The sequence below is a fragment of the Drosophila elegans genome, unplaced genomic scaffold (assembly GCF_018152505.1).
Source record: "Drosophila elegans isolate 14027-0461.03 unplaced genomic scaffold, ASM1815250v1 contig_149, whole genome shotgun sequence".
NCBI lineage: Eukaryota > Metazoa > Arthropoda > Insecta > Diptera > Drosophilidae > Drosophila > Drosophila elegans.
Window position 1 is genome coordinate 22,594,815 of NW_024545513.1, and position 15,237 is coordinate 22,610,051.

Consider the following 15,237-nt stretch of genomic DNA (forward strand, 5'->3'; position numbering starts at 1 on the left):
ATTTAAAAGTGTATGTAAACTTAACTTTCAGCTTATGTGCATAAAGACCAATTATTATTATTTTTATTTCTTTTTAAATTTTATTTTACAATCATCTGAAATATATAGCTATGAAACGAACTTCCTCACGATTTTAAAAAACTAAGAAGTCCCCTCACATTTGAAAGTTAAAGATAATGAACACTTCAATATACAAAACAGTAATAGTTGAATAGTTTATAAAAAATTTATTAATTTTACTTCAAAGCTAATACAAATAATTAAAAACTGCAAGTACAACAATTTTTATAAAATATTATATGTAATACTTCATTTAGTTAAGCTGTCAATTTAAAATGTTGAATAAATTCCTGTGACTAATGCACTTATTTATAAGACAAGTAAGCCTGTATTTGTGAAATAAATTAATAATTAAAATTTACCTTCTATTGAAATATTATATTTCATAAAAAATGGTTCTCAAAACATTGTTTTGATGTTAGCTAGTGGTTAAGGCTACAGAGGACCAGTATTTTTACCAGTGTCACCCAAAGTGATGTACTAAAAATAAATACATAAAAAGTTACAGTATGACATTTTTTTTTGCGAACTCATAAAGTCGATTTCGAATCGCCGGAATTCCCTATTCATGTCCATCCCAGTTATTATGTGGTGGCCAATTCTGCGATAGGGCACACGATGTCCCAAAACTTATCACACAGTTAATGCACTCGCAAGCTTTGGATGGGGACACCGCAAAAATAGCAACAATGGCTGCAACAAGGGGCAAAATACAAAACGCATCCGTTTTGTGCAACGTAATCGACAATTATCAGCGACATGAGCAAACCAATTGTTCAGTGCCCCGTGTCCGCAGTCTGAAATTCTCCGTTTCCAGTTCCACATTTCCCATTTCCCATTCCCGATCCCCTTCTGATATCCTGGCATCCTGACATCCTGTTTACGTGCAGGAAAGGAACGATAGGCTCGCGGCCAGGACTACATTTGTCCATTTACCCATTTACCGCCCACTCCCCCACCAACCAGTTCATTTTTGTGTGTAATTGTTTGCCAGCTACACTGATTACGGTGTCCAAAAACACTGGCTAGCAAATCTTTATTTTTGAATTTTATTTTCATTTGTTTGTTTTAATTCATTTTGTTTGGTTTTTTTTTAGTTATGGTAAAAGATACTAAATTGGTTAATTATTTAGGCAAAAGTATACAAAATTAAAAAAAAAAATCACATAATTTTAAAACCATTAAGTTTATCTCGAATTTGCAGTTCAATTACGATATGTACGCTCTGGCAATAAACTTTGGTTGTAGAAACTTGTAGAAAGAAACATTTGTATATTTGCAATTGCGGTGGAATTTAAATGTAATTTAGTGGTATTAAGCTAATTGGAAAATCAAAAAAAATTTAAATATTATAATGCCTAAATACCTAAAATTGCTTATTCTTAGGAATATTGTTTATTCAGCTAAAATCTGAAAACATTTAATTAACCATAAAAGGCAAAAGCGGCAGAAAAACTTCAGGGCACTAAATAAGCACTTGTGTTATTTTAACTTGTTAACTAGTGTAATAGTCGGTTCCCATGTCACGCTCTTTGAACTGAGACCAAACCATCTCCACCCATGCAATCATTCAGCCACCCGTTTCGGACATTGTTACATTTATTAAATTCTTCTTTACACTCCTTACAGCTATGCAAAAAAAAAGGAAATTACAAAAATAACAGATCGGAGTAAGATAAGATAATTACAACGAAAACGAAAATACATTTAGAGACTTACGGCTAAATAAAAAAAAAATAATATTTGTAATTGTACACATTTATTAGGTGAATAGAAATAGGATTGAAGGTTCGAGAGTAAAACGGAAAATCTATTCGATTGAAACATACTTGGCGGATTCTGATTAAATCTCGAGTCATGCCATACTTAAATGAGTACCGAAGTTCAACTTGATGTTATTTTAAATAATTTAGGAAAATTAAAAAGTTTAGCTTTTACTTAGAAAATATTATTGCGAAAAAGAATCTCTTTTAACCGTATTAATATCTGTTTGATTTTCTCCTTTTAATACTAAAAACATTTATCGAATTTTTGGGTTTAAATATGTCGACTTTATTCAGTCAAAATCACTGCGTTTTTCTAAGAAAGAAATATTGCCTTTTGCAAATTCCGCCAATTCTGTATCGGAAAATTATTTTCGGAGGTCGCCATTGAACTAATGTCCGTACTTTGGAAGTTCAATGTTATATCAAGCCCACGAAAAAGAGTTCAAAATCGAATCCAGCTCGCATCGTTTCACCGATTATCCTACTCTTGACCCCCCGATTTTCTCAGCGGAATTTGAGTATGTACATGAGGATGGGGATCGCGCCCGTTCTCATTTCGCTTAACAATCCTTGACCTTGACCTCCTCCTCCTCGCGAACGAAGGCATGGTTCTCGATGCCCCGTTCGCCGGGTCGCAAGGTCACAGAGGTCACAGAGGTCACGGTGGCTGGCGGTGGCTCTGCGTGCTCCAAGGACTCGTGTATCACATTGGCCACGATGCCGTTCATCTGTCCCTTGGCCTCGCTGGCCAGGACCAGTGCCTCGATGGCGTTGATGTTGCCATTGGGATCCTTTACAGAGGCGCGCTCCGCGTCCGAGGAGGCCAGTTTCCGCCGCTGGCGCACCTGGAAACGGTACATCCACCTGGCCGAAAAAATAAACGATTTAATAGATATCACTTTATTTCACTTAAGCGTATACTCTGGTCTAGAAATTTGAAAAATCAATTTTTTTTTTTGCATATTTTGAAAGTTTAGACCTATAACCAAAATTTTGATTATAAGTATTTTTAAAAATTTCGAAAATGTCGAGCAAATTGGGCGTAAAAATTTTGTTTTTTTTTCAAATCAAAGTCATTTTGTTAATATTTTTTTTAATGGTCACTGGTAAATGGTCGACAGCTACATTATTATTAATGAAGAACTTATTTTGATTTTTTGTTGTTTTAAATCGCTACAAGGGTTGAAATTATGTCAAATAGGAGGCACCCCACTCCACTGGCCTGTATCTCGGCGAATTTTGGTTTTATTTATCTTGTAATTTTTTTTATATTCTCAAAATGTCCATAAAAATATATACAAAAAGGGATAGTCAAAGTGTTTTTCATTTTGTTTTTTTTTATCTAACTTGAAAAAACGCCTAATATTCAGGCTTCTAGACCAGAATACCCCCTAAATCCACTTAATGCACTTACAGGAATATGAACACGGAGAACAGTGTGAGACCGCCGCCGAGTAGGAAGAAGGCTCCTGGGAGCACTCGCAGCGTCGAGGCATACAAGGTGGTGTACATGGGGGCAAACACCATGGGCATCAGGGCCTCGGCCACACCGAATAGCGAATTGACCTTGCCCAGTTCATCCTTGGACACCAATTTCGTGGCTATCGAACGCATCGCAATAAAGGCCGTGCCATTGAAGATCTCCACCAGGCCGCCCAGATACATATGCCACGGCAGTGTGGCAAATGCATAGACGAACGACGACAGGATCTTCGAGGTGCTGGACAAAACACCCACGAGGGCATCATCGATATTCAGCTTGTGCGAGAGCACACCCACGCAGAAGATCACGCCAATCAAGCCCGTGAACATGGCGTACGTGGAGAAGAAACTGAACTCCACCTCCGACCAATTGAACCGGAATCGGGTGAACAAATACGTGACCGCCATCTCGCCGTGCAGCGGCCCAATGATCACCATCACCACGATCATCAGCAGGATGACCCGCTTGCGGCGCTGGTTCTCACCCTTCTTGAAGGCCACCCGGAACGTCTGCACCACGTGCTCCTTGTCGAAGAAGTCCGCCAGCAGGCTCTTCTGCTCACCGCTCTTCTCCGGCCGGGCCACCGGCTCCTCCAGGAAGAAGAACCCGTAGACGAAGGCGATCACGTAGAAGGCCGCCGAGATCGAGAACACGCCGTAGAATCCGATTTGCCTGCGAACGATATTAATCCGGAGGTTAGTAGATGTTGACAAAGCTGAATTTGGCTAAGAGTATTTTTACGCCCTGATTTTGCATCTGCATATTTCAATATAGTTTTGGCAAGGGACCGAATATAATCGGAGTTTTTAAACAAAAGCCAAGGTAAGACAAAAATCTTAATTGAAAAATATTTTAACATGTAAATTATTACTCTCAATATTGTAATCTTACTTTAAAGAGATAATTTTAAATCTATTTTTATTTGTACATAAAGTATCTTTATTTTAAAACTATAATAATGTCGCTTAAATATTTTATTGAAACAATTTTTATATGAAAATATCTCTCTCTGTTTTAACTAGAATAAAGTAGTTTTAACATTACTAACATTTTCAAGTTTGTATTCGTTTTAAACTTTTCTTCTATTCGAATATTATAATTATTTTATTTCAATTAAATAAAAATTTATATTATATATATATTTTCTCTCTTTTGGTACTAAAATAATGTTATTCTCTTTTAAAAATGAACAAATGAATTAAATGTCTATACTTTTCTTTTAAAATATCTAATTTTTTTTAATCAAATAAAATAATAATTAAATCAAGTATCTAAGCTTGTAATGAGTTCAAAATATAACTATGAATAAATATTTAGCTATTAATATACATATTAAATACCGATTCAAATAAAAACAAGAAAGAAAGCAAACTTCGGCAAGCCGAAGTTCATATACCCTTGCAGCTATTGCAAGAATTAAACATTTTTGAAAACATTAAAATTATGATTCGTATATGTTTAAAAACATTGAAGCTATGATGATTTGCAGCCCAATTATTTGATAGTTATTTTATATATTTTTATTATTTCTAAGGGAGCTATATGATATAGACGTCAGATTTTGATAAAATTTAAACCATAATTCTGAAATATTTAACCATTGCTATATGTCGAAGAACTAAACAAAAAATTAAAAAACAGAAAAGTTATAATTTTTTTTCATTTATTTTTCCGATTGTTCCTATGGGAGCTATATGATATAGTCGTCCGACTTTGATGAAATTTAAAACGTAAATCGGAAATATGTAACCATTACTAAATGTCGAAGATCTAAACAAAAAATTAAAAAACAGCAAAGTTATAATTTTTTTTCATTTATTTTTTCGATTGTTCCTATGGGAGCTATATGCTATAGTCGTCCGATCCGGCTCGTTCCGACTTATATACTACCTGCAATAGAAAGACAACTTTTGGGAAAGTTTCATGCAGATAGCTTTAAAACTGAGAGACTAGTTTGCATATAAACGGACGGACAGACGGACAGACGGACATGGCTAGATCGACTCGCCTAGTGATGCTGATCAAGAATATATATACTTTATAGGGTCGGAGATGTCTCCTTCACTGCGTTGCAAACTTCTGACTGAAATTATAATACCCTCTGCAAGGGTATAAAAAGGAAAAGTAAAAACAAATGTCTGACTATTGAACTCAAAATGTTATATATAATATTTAAAATTAATATTATGTCATAATATTAAAATCAATGCATACTAAATTGCATGAATTAATATTAAATTATTTTATTTAATGTGTACAATAATAAATTTACAACAGTTCCTTATTGATGTAAATGCTTTTTATTTAACGTAAATATGGTTTAAGTTTAATTTTCAAGAAAATGTAATGTTTTCACATTTGAAATAACTAAAAACCACAATAGATGAAAATCATAGCGGAAAGCATTTAAATTGAGTTTCAAAGTTTTGTATTAACTACTGATTTTTTTAGCAGTGTAGGAAACATTGCCGAATCGAGATCGAAAGTTAAACAGGACTCACTTGAGCAGGACTCCGCTGAAGGCCATTCCGATGGGCACGCCCACCGAAAAGCAGACGTTGAGGATGCCGATCCGCAGCGTGCGGTCCTCCTCGGTAGTGATGTCCGCGATGTAGCTGAAGACGCCCATCAGCATGGTGAACCAGCCGCCGCTGAGCGAGGGGAAGATGGCCTCCGTGAGGGCGGCCGCCTCCATTGGCGCCTGCTCGAAGTAGACGCACAGCATGAGGCCCACCACGCCCAGGAACTCGCCCACCACCGGGATGAGGATGCACGGCTTCCGCCGGCGGTGGCGGTCGCTCCACGAGCCCCAGAACAGGATCAGCAGGCAGGGGAACAGGGACTGAATCACCGTCTTCCAGGCGGCCATCCGCGCCACCATCTGCTGCACCGTCTCCTCCTCCCTGAAAGAAAGAAAGCAATTTTAAAACAACGAGCTAAACAATTCCTAATTAATTATTAAATTTACATGCGAAAATTTCCAAGTCTCTTATATGTTTTGTGATCATTTATACCAGCCCATTAAAAAATAGTAAAAATTTTAGACCGCGAATGTGAAAGGGGTTCCCCTTAATCTGCCTTCTATTATATACCAATAAATACATTTTTCTAATATCTTCATTTGTTTTAAAGGCACATTAATAAACTTTCAGACAAGGTAAACATTAAACAGGTTTTGGTTTTTGTGGTTTCTGCAACCTGTATTTTGTTATACATAGACGTTGTTTGCTTTCCAAACATGAGGTCAAGGTTGGTTTAGATTAAAAATTAATATTTTAATTCAATTTTTCCTATGGATGAATCCATTTTTTTTTTTTTTGGTATATAGCATCTTAAACTTTCCAAACGTTTTTAAAATATTTAGTTATATTAAAGTTTTGTTAAATTTTCTTTAAAATATAATGTTAAGATAAGCATTCAAGAATGTAATTTTCTATGTTACATAACTAATAATTAATTTTTGAATTTATGATTATTTTGATAGCTTAAACAGTGCCTAAATGCATACTATAAAAAAAGTGTTTTTATTTGCACAGCGGAATATAATATCACAGCATAACTTCAGGCATGTTATTTAAGGATTTTGAATTGCATAATATGTTTGCGGCACAACCGATGAAAATATTAGCATCAGGAAGTAAGAAATAAATAAATTCAAAATAAATTTTAAGGGACTCACAGTGTGTAGTTGGCTGTCTGGCGGCGGGTTAGGGCATCGCACACCTCATCCCCGTAGGCCATGTTCACCCGACAGGCCTTCTCCAGGTTGAGGTTCTGGGTGGCCAGGTTCGAGAGCACGCTGGGCATGATGTAGGCGGCCAGGATCGGTTCCACGGTGACGTTGTTGGCCACCAGGCGGATCTTCTCGCGCCAGGATCGTTTCGCAGGCGGGGTCATTGTGGCGCTCTCCTTCTCCTTGGCCGTCGTTTTGTCCACAACAGTGGACTGTGTGGTCGTCGTGGCCGCTTGCGGAGGAGGTGGCGCATGATTCACCGTGTATTTGGCGTATTTGGCATCGTCCAGGCTGCCGTCCTTGGGTGACATACTGAAATCTGGGTATCAAGAAAATCAATTGTTACAACTTATCGCAAAACAAACAATCTGTGAGGGCACCCAAACTTTTTTTAAAAATAAAAAAAATTACTATTTAGGAACATTATGCGATAGCAATACAGTAAAGTATACAATCATACAATTTGTATAAAATAAAATGTCTTATAAAAAGAACCGCATTGGAAAGCAGATAACCTTGCAGAGCAATGATAATATTGTAATTAAGAACAAGTGTTCCCATGGAAGCTATTGAACTTGAAGTGAATAGAACTTGCAGTTGCTTAAGCCAAAAAAAAACAATTGGGAAAGTTTTATGTTAATTGCTTTTAAATTGAACGAATAAATTTTAAAACCAGACAGACTGGCAACTAGATACCTATATCTACCTGATCCCAAATGCACCTTATTTTAATACCTGTTATTCTTACAATAAAAAGGGCATATTGTGTTTATGTAGAGTTGTTTAATTTGAGTTTTCGGTTTTATAAAGAATATATATAATAATAATTTATAATTTCATAAATTTTAAACTAAAAATGTTCTAATAATTTTGTCACTACTCTTCTTCTATACCTTTTGAATATCTGAATAACTTAAAGAATGTTTTTAATTAAACGAATAGCGAAGACAACGAACCAATTATATGCTTAGTTTTTTTTAAGCGCTTTTCGAGGGTAATTTAGTCTCGCTTCCCCAAAGTTAATTTGCTTTTGTTATCTAAATTGAATTGTCATAAACACGGAATTGATAAATTTAATTAAAAGCCCATTACCAAGATTCTTTGCACTGGTAATCTTTTATCTGGTTTTATTATCACAGTGACTCCCTTTGTGTTACTTGCGCTCTTTCATTATACATTAACGAAATTATTGTCATATTAAAATTTAATTACTTGGATTATTCTAGGGAATTTTGCCTTGGACTCTTTTGTTAACTGAATGAGTGAATTGTTTTTAAGAAACTTGTTGTGGTAAATTACAAACTACTTTTTGGGCTCCAAACTAGATGATTAACTATATATATTAGCAGAAAAATAAATAAGACAAATTGGATAGCCGATTATTTTGAATTCGATTTAGCAAAATTAAAAATTTGTTATAAAGTGCCTGCATTTCGAATCTGTTTTCATTTTGTCTGTTTTTGGACTGACGGCAATTAGAAAAGTCGTACAAAGTGGGGCAATTTCACCGGCATTGGAGTGTTACCATTATCATTATCGCGGGGGGTTCTGTTATCAAAAAAGTAGAACAGGTGGTTTTTTTGTTTTTGAAAAACCCAACTTGTCTCGCTGGCCCACAGCATCCGCTTGTAGGCCGTTAATGAAGTTTATTGTTCAAAACAAAAAATCACCAACAAGCCGGTATTCTGCGTGTCATGCCAATTTTATAGCAAAATGTAATTAGTGAAACTCCGATCTCTAGAAACGCAATCTCCGGGTCTGCAGCTTTATCTCTACATCATCCCCCACCCTTTTATTTTCTTTTTTGGCTTGGGATTGGGAAATCCCAGATAGCGACGACGTTTTCATTTTGCAATTCCCTTTATTTTTGTTGGTATTTTGTTGCGTTGTAGCTTTTAATTGTTTTGCTTAGTGCATTTGTTTTTGTTCGCTAAAAGTGTTTACACAATTGTTGCCACATTTTGGCTTAAAGCATATGCCTGTCTATATGTCGTATCCGATTCCCCGCCAGTACGCCCTCAAAGTCCAACTCATACCCATATACCCATCCACTGCATTTCACGTGCCAAGCGCATTCACCTTATCGCGGTGCATTTGCCCAAGGTGATTACTAAAAATAACGAAAACCATAATGATTTCAGCAAATATGTATCAGAATGCACTGCAGGTGCAAAATCAAAGACGGTGAACACTACGCTAGCTAGTCTAAACCTTTTTATAGAGTCTACCATATTCATGAAAATCATTGCCCAATGATATTACACTTTTAGTTATATTATAAGAGAAAATTCCATATAAAAGCAATCCAAATGAAAGTTGGTAACACCTTTAGCTAGTAAGTAATAGTTTGATTTAAGCTTTAATTTATTTTAACATAATCTTTTAAAGTACTCTACTACTGAAAAATTTTAATTATGTTTTAATAAGTGTGTAGCTATAGATAATATAAATTGTATATTTACAGGATCTATAAAATCAAAGAAAGTGAACATGTTTTTTTTATATGTTTATAACCATTTTGAACTTGTAACATATTCCATAAAAACAATCAGCAAAAATACACCTGATAATGAAATGAAAAAATATTAAAATAAAAAATAATATGCAGATTAAAACTTGTTATTAAACTGATTTTAAATTAATGATTATTTGTTTCCAAATATTATTATAGGAAAACAAACGATGTTTTGCCAATTTTAGCGTTATAGTTTGTTTTGTTTATAGTGGCAAAAAGGTCGCTCTTTCGGTAGTTTCCCCTTTAAAAGACGTTTCAATTTAATCGTCGCGAATCTCGACTAGGGTACGAAATTAAAACGACTGAAAATTAGGCAAAGCTAATTGACCTTGACAGGTGATCGCACATGAACACAGCCCAACACACCCAAACATCTTGGTCATAAAGTGCAGCACTGACCGACCGTTTTAATCTCCAACTTCCGCCTGGCGATGACGCAGTCGGATCAACTGGCTAAAAGCACATAGAAAGCTAAAGTGAACAAAGTCCAACACTTAGCTTCGGATATCTACTGTACAGTGAGGCCCAGAAATCAAGATCGAATTTTACAAAGAAATGCAACCTGAATATAATAGCTACTTAGTGAAAATTGTGTTCCCTCATCGCCAGTCTAACCTGTAGTTCATTGTCTTATGCATTGTTTGGATTAAAATGATCACATGAATGAGTATGAAATAGTTAATTCTAGTTATTCCCAGTGAAATGACCTAAATTTGCGTGCAAACATTTTGCTTAAAATAAATAATTTAAAACAGAAAACATTTTGAAACAAACAATATTTGGAAACAAAAAGGTTTTAACTGAAAAAATAAGTACCTAAACTCTTTGTTTAAATTTTAGGAGACATGTCAGCATTTAAAAAAAGAAAGGGTTTTTATTGAAAAATTTATCAATTTTTTATATTTTGTTTAAATATGCGAAATCTTTCAAGTGTGATACAGCCCTACATCTTAGCTTATTGCTCGAAAATTTTGAAGAATCACCATTAAAGAGCACTTGACATTGGGTTTTGGGGCAGATCTTGAGCTAGTTTGCAGTTTGGCCCGCTCTGCAGTTTCTACGGTGACCCAATGCCACCCACTCAGACGTGCGTTGAACCCAATTAACGGGTGTGGAGCAGGAAGAGGGGCAATCGAGGTCATTGGGGCCGTCAATCGGTCACGTCTGCAAGTGCTAGCCCTCGATTTGGCCAATGATAGCCGCCTGGGGAAGACGGTTTATACATGGAGCGACTGAGTGGCATACTAACTAGCCAAATCGATGGCTATGAACATGTGCAACTTCAGGAAGCATTTTTTCAGATGGTCTGTACTGCAACTAGGAGTGGTACACTGAGAAAAATAAATAACCATACTAAATCCCTAATGACTACATAAGATATTACATTTTATTTTAAACAAGATTTACTAGAAGTTTAGTTTATTGTTTTGTTTTTATATGAAAACATAAATTATGCAAGAAATCCATAAATATTTATGTAAACTAAACCTTTTTATAGACTCCACCATATTCAATAAAAAGTCAAAGTTATCATGTCTTTAAGCATTCTTTAAAAATAATGATGTATGCAAAAAACATTAAACAAATAATTATTTATTTATATATTATATTAAGATTTGACTTTGGACTAGTTTTATACATTTTTCGGATTCATATTTAAATTGGATTCATGTTTTTTGACTAGACAATTCAGTTTAAAAATCGATTTTTAATTGTGAGCAAAATGAAGTTGTTGGGTTTTGTTGTTATACCCTTGCAGAGGGTATTATAATTTCAGTCAGAAGTTTGCAACGCATTGAAGGAGACATCTCCGACCCTATAAAGTATATATATTCTTGATCAGCATCACTAGGCGAGTCGATCTAGCCATGTCCGTCTGTCCGTCTGTCCGTCTGTCCGTCTGTCCGTCTGTCCGTCCGTTTATATGCAAACTAGTCTCTCAGTTTTAAAGCTATCTGCATGAAACTTTCCCAAAAGTTGTCTTTCTATTGCAGGTAGTATATAAGTCGGAACGAGCCGGATCGGACGACTATAGCATATAGCTCCCATAGGAACAATCGGAAAAATAAAGGAAAAAAATTATAACTTTGCTGTTTTTTAATTTTTTGTTTAGTTCTTCGACATTTAGTAATGGTTAAATATTTCCGATTTACGGTTTAAATTTCATCAAAATCGGACGACTATAGCATATAGCTCCCATAGGAACAATCGGAAAAATAAATGAAAAAAATTATAACTTTTCTGTTTTTTAATGTTTTGTTTAGTTCTTCGACATTTAGTAATGGTTAAATATTTTCGATTTACGGTTTAAATTTCATCAAAGTCGGACGACTATATCATATAGCTCCCATAGGAACAATCGGAGAAATAAATGAAAAAAAATTATAACTTTTCTGTTTTTTAATTTTTTGTTTAGTTCTTCGACATATGGCAATGTTTAATTATTTCAGAATTATGGTTTAAATTTTATCAAAATCGGACGTCTATATCATATAGCTCCCATAGAACTAATAAAAATATATAAAATAACTATCTAATAATTGAGCTGCAAATCATCATAGCTTCACTATTTTTCAGTATATACTGAAGTAAATCATAATTTAAATGTTTTCAAAAGTATTTAATTCATGCAATAGCTGCAAGGGTATATGAACTTCGGCTTGCCGAAGTTTGCTTTCTTTCTTGTTTGAATATGTCTTATTTATAATATTATTCAGAATTTCAGATCGCACATTTTTTTATATTTTCACTTTAGAACATTGACAACTATGTTTCAAACGCTTAATTGCTTTTTAAAGAAAAAGCTGAAAAAATGTTATCTAGTAAAACCGCTACCTTTTGATGTTGCTTAAAAATTGTTCGCAATTCCCTTTATGCCAATTCTGGACGGAAGTCGTAATTATCAAACTCTGCCTTATAATTAGCATGGTCCCCGGAATTTATTGTTATATCAATTTTATATTCGAAATGTCATGCTGACATGGGTGATATTTTCCATCGGTACACAACAAATATGGATTATTTTTGGCGATGCGATGCGATGCAGGGTGAATAAAACAAATGACAGAGGAATTACAACAGTTATTACCAAATATTTACCGAGTGCCTATCATTTTTTTACACCCAGACATTGTGTTATTATTTATTTTTGTAATCATTGTTTAACTTTTTTGGGTTGTTTTCCAATGTTGCTTTTCTCATTTCCGGATGGTTTGACAAAACTTTTCACACAAGCGAATCGAACAAGCGATGGCGCTCCAAATTACCCGTTTACGTTATTAATTGCATGTCTATGACAGATACAATTAGATATATGAGTGTGGCATCACAGATACGCCGCCACACGGATACGGATACAGATACAGAGATACGGCTGCAAAGTCTGCCCGTGACACAAACAAAGTTCTGCTTTAGTCGGGGTACTAAATTGGAAATAATTAAATACAATTAGCCGGCGAAAAAAGCAAAACTTTTCTTCTCGGATTTATTTATGCACAATTCAATGGTAAAATTAGACGCTAAAAATATTTAGACACTCGAATCAGACCCAGCCCCCACGGATACACAATCTGGAATCACATACTTTTGCACGGAAAACAATTTCGAGCCTTAGAAGGCATGCTATTACATATGTCTTAATTATTTTAAATTATAAAAACTGCATTGTAGACTCCACTATAAATCTTATTTTAGGTAAACAACTATTTTTCTCTGTCGAATTAATCACGGAAGTTCCGGTAACTGGAAAAAAAAGCAGAAGCTCAGATGATGCCGCCGCAATGGAAAGAGACTAGCAAAACAAAACTTGACAAAAAATAAATAAAGAAAACTATAGCTGAGTGTGCCGACTTTGAGATACCCGCGTTTTCTGCCATAAAAAAATATTTTGGTAATTTTTTTGATAACAATAAATAAATTTCCCCGATAAAATTTGAGAAATTCTAAATTTTGGGTACACGTTTTCTCCATTGGTTTTACAGAATCCTATTAAAAACACAAATCCTATTAAGGATCAAAATCTGTTCTATCTTATAAACTTATGCATGAATGCAATATACTCTACGAGCGACAGGTACGAATCTCTATTCGTCGGCGATCAAAATAATGATAAACGAACCACTAATTTGGGCAATCAAACAATAGCGAAAAGTACGGATCTCATTTTGCAATACAGACAGAAACTGTCATAGAAATTGTGAAAACAACCAAATTTAAAATAAATTAAATACGATTTGCGTAAATTTATTCAGGCCATACTTATAATTAATTGACTTGACAAATGGCCTGGGATGGTACGAGATTGTCACCGAAATTCAGATTTAAGGAAGGGTTGTCAAAATGTTCAATAATATCAATAAATTTGATTTTCCTCCTCTTGAACAATACAAATAATTATCCTATTTAGAACAACAAAAATCGGTTTCATTTTGTCAAAACAAATTGTTAAAAAAGTAAGTAAAAAGAGTGTAGCAAAAGTGATTTAAATATATATGCGACTTAAAGTAAAACTTGATCGATGATTATTTGTAGCTGTCACTTTCAAAACAATGGATGGTAAGTCTAAGCGTTTGCGAACTTTAAATATTTGAAAATTTATAAACTATCATAATCAAATCAAACTATCATATCAATTTATAAACTATCATTTAATTTTCATATTAATTAGAGAAAAAAAATGTTTTTTGGATGCATTTTTGCTTTTTTTCTCACACAGCACAAATTTGGCAATGTTAGTTAGCAATTTTAAAAAATAATTCTAAATAGATTTTTGATATTTTTGACAACCCTAAGCGAAAGGGACGCGAACATCACTGAAAAAATAGAGGGCGAATGACGATGGTCAAACAAGCGAATTTGATTTAATTTACATGTCGTTAATAAAATTAGTAAAAAGCAAGACACACACGCACACACAGATGGGGGATAAATATACATGTATATAAAAGCTGTAAGCAATTGCTGGAGCAACGGTAACTACACTTGCGGAAATCCCCGCCTGTTAATCCAATTTTCCAAAATTTCCAATTTCTACGATTTTTTTTGCAATTTTCGATTTTTAAAACTCTGGCGATATTTTCGATTTTTGTATCATTTGGTTTGCCACCATTACCTGAAAGCGCTCCTTTCGACTTCGTTTGTTTGTTGTTTGATCGCAAGTTGTTTTCTGTTTTCCGATTGCTGGAAATCACCTACATTGACGCGGCTGCAGCTGCAGTTGGATCGCTTTTGGAAATGGGAATAGGAATTGAAATGGGAATCGGAATCGGAATGGGAATTGAATTAAAAGTACAACGACAACGACAACGACAACGAGAACGACAACGGCGGTGACAAAAACACTGTGCCTTCTGTGTTTACTCAGACGCTACGGCTGGCTACTGCTACTTTCGGCTTAACGAGCTGTGCTTTCAGTGTCTAAACCATCGGCGTTGAGCTGAACTCGGCGACTAAAATACTGAATTCGTACTGAATTTGATGAGTTCCGCTGGCCAGTTGCCGCCGGCGCACGGTAAAAAGCCGCTGCCGCCGTCGCTGCCGCCGCAGATTCCATCGACGATGGGTGTGTGTGGGTGAGTGGGCGGAATGGGTGGTCGGGCGGTACGATCAGCCCGAAGCGCTAAAAACTGAAACAGAAAGCGGAGATACCCATACAGGTGGGTACACCGGTGGCATCGCCAGT

At 35.1% G+C, this 15,237-nt stretch overlaps 1 protein-coding gene across 1 annotated transcript; it reads right to left on the reverse strand.

Annotated features, from left to right (window-relative positions):
* Positions 1-1,687: 1,687 nt before the first annotated feature.
* LOC108135449 (solute carrier family 46 member 3) lies at positions 1,688-15,004 on the reverse strand. The gene is made up of 5 exons (XM_017256191.2): positions 14,668-15,004; positions 6,989-7,361; positions 5,811-6,212; positions 3,241-3,981; positions 1,688-2,690 (listed from the first exon to the last, which is right to left on the reverse strand). The coding sequence occupies exons 2-5, from the start codon at positions 7,351-7,353 to the stop codon at positions 2,387-2,389; spliced, it is 1,812 nt and encodes a 603-aa protein (XP_017111680.1). The 5' UTR covers positions 7,354-7,361; positions 14,668-15,004; the 3' UTR covers positions 1,688-2,386.
* Between the last annotated feature and the right edge of the window lie 233 nt (positions 15,005-15,237).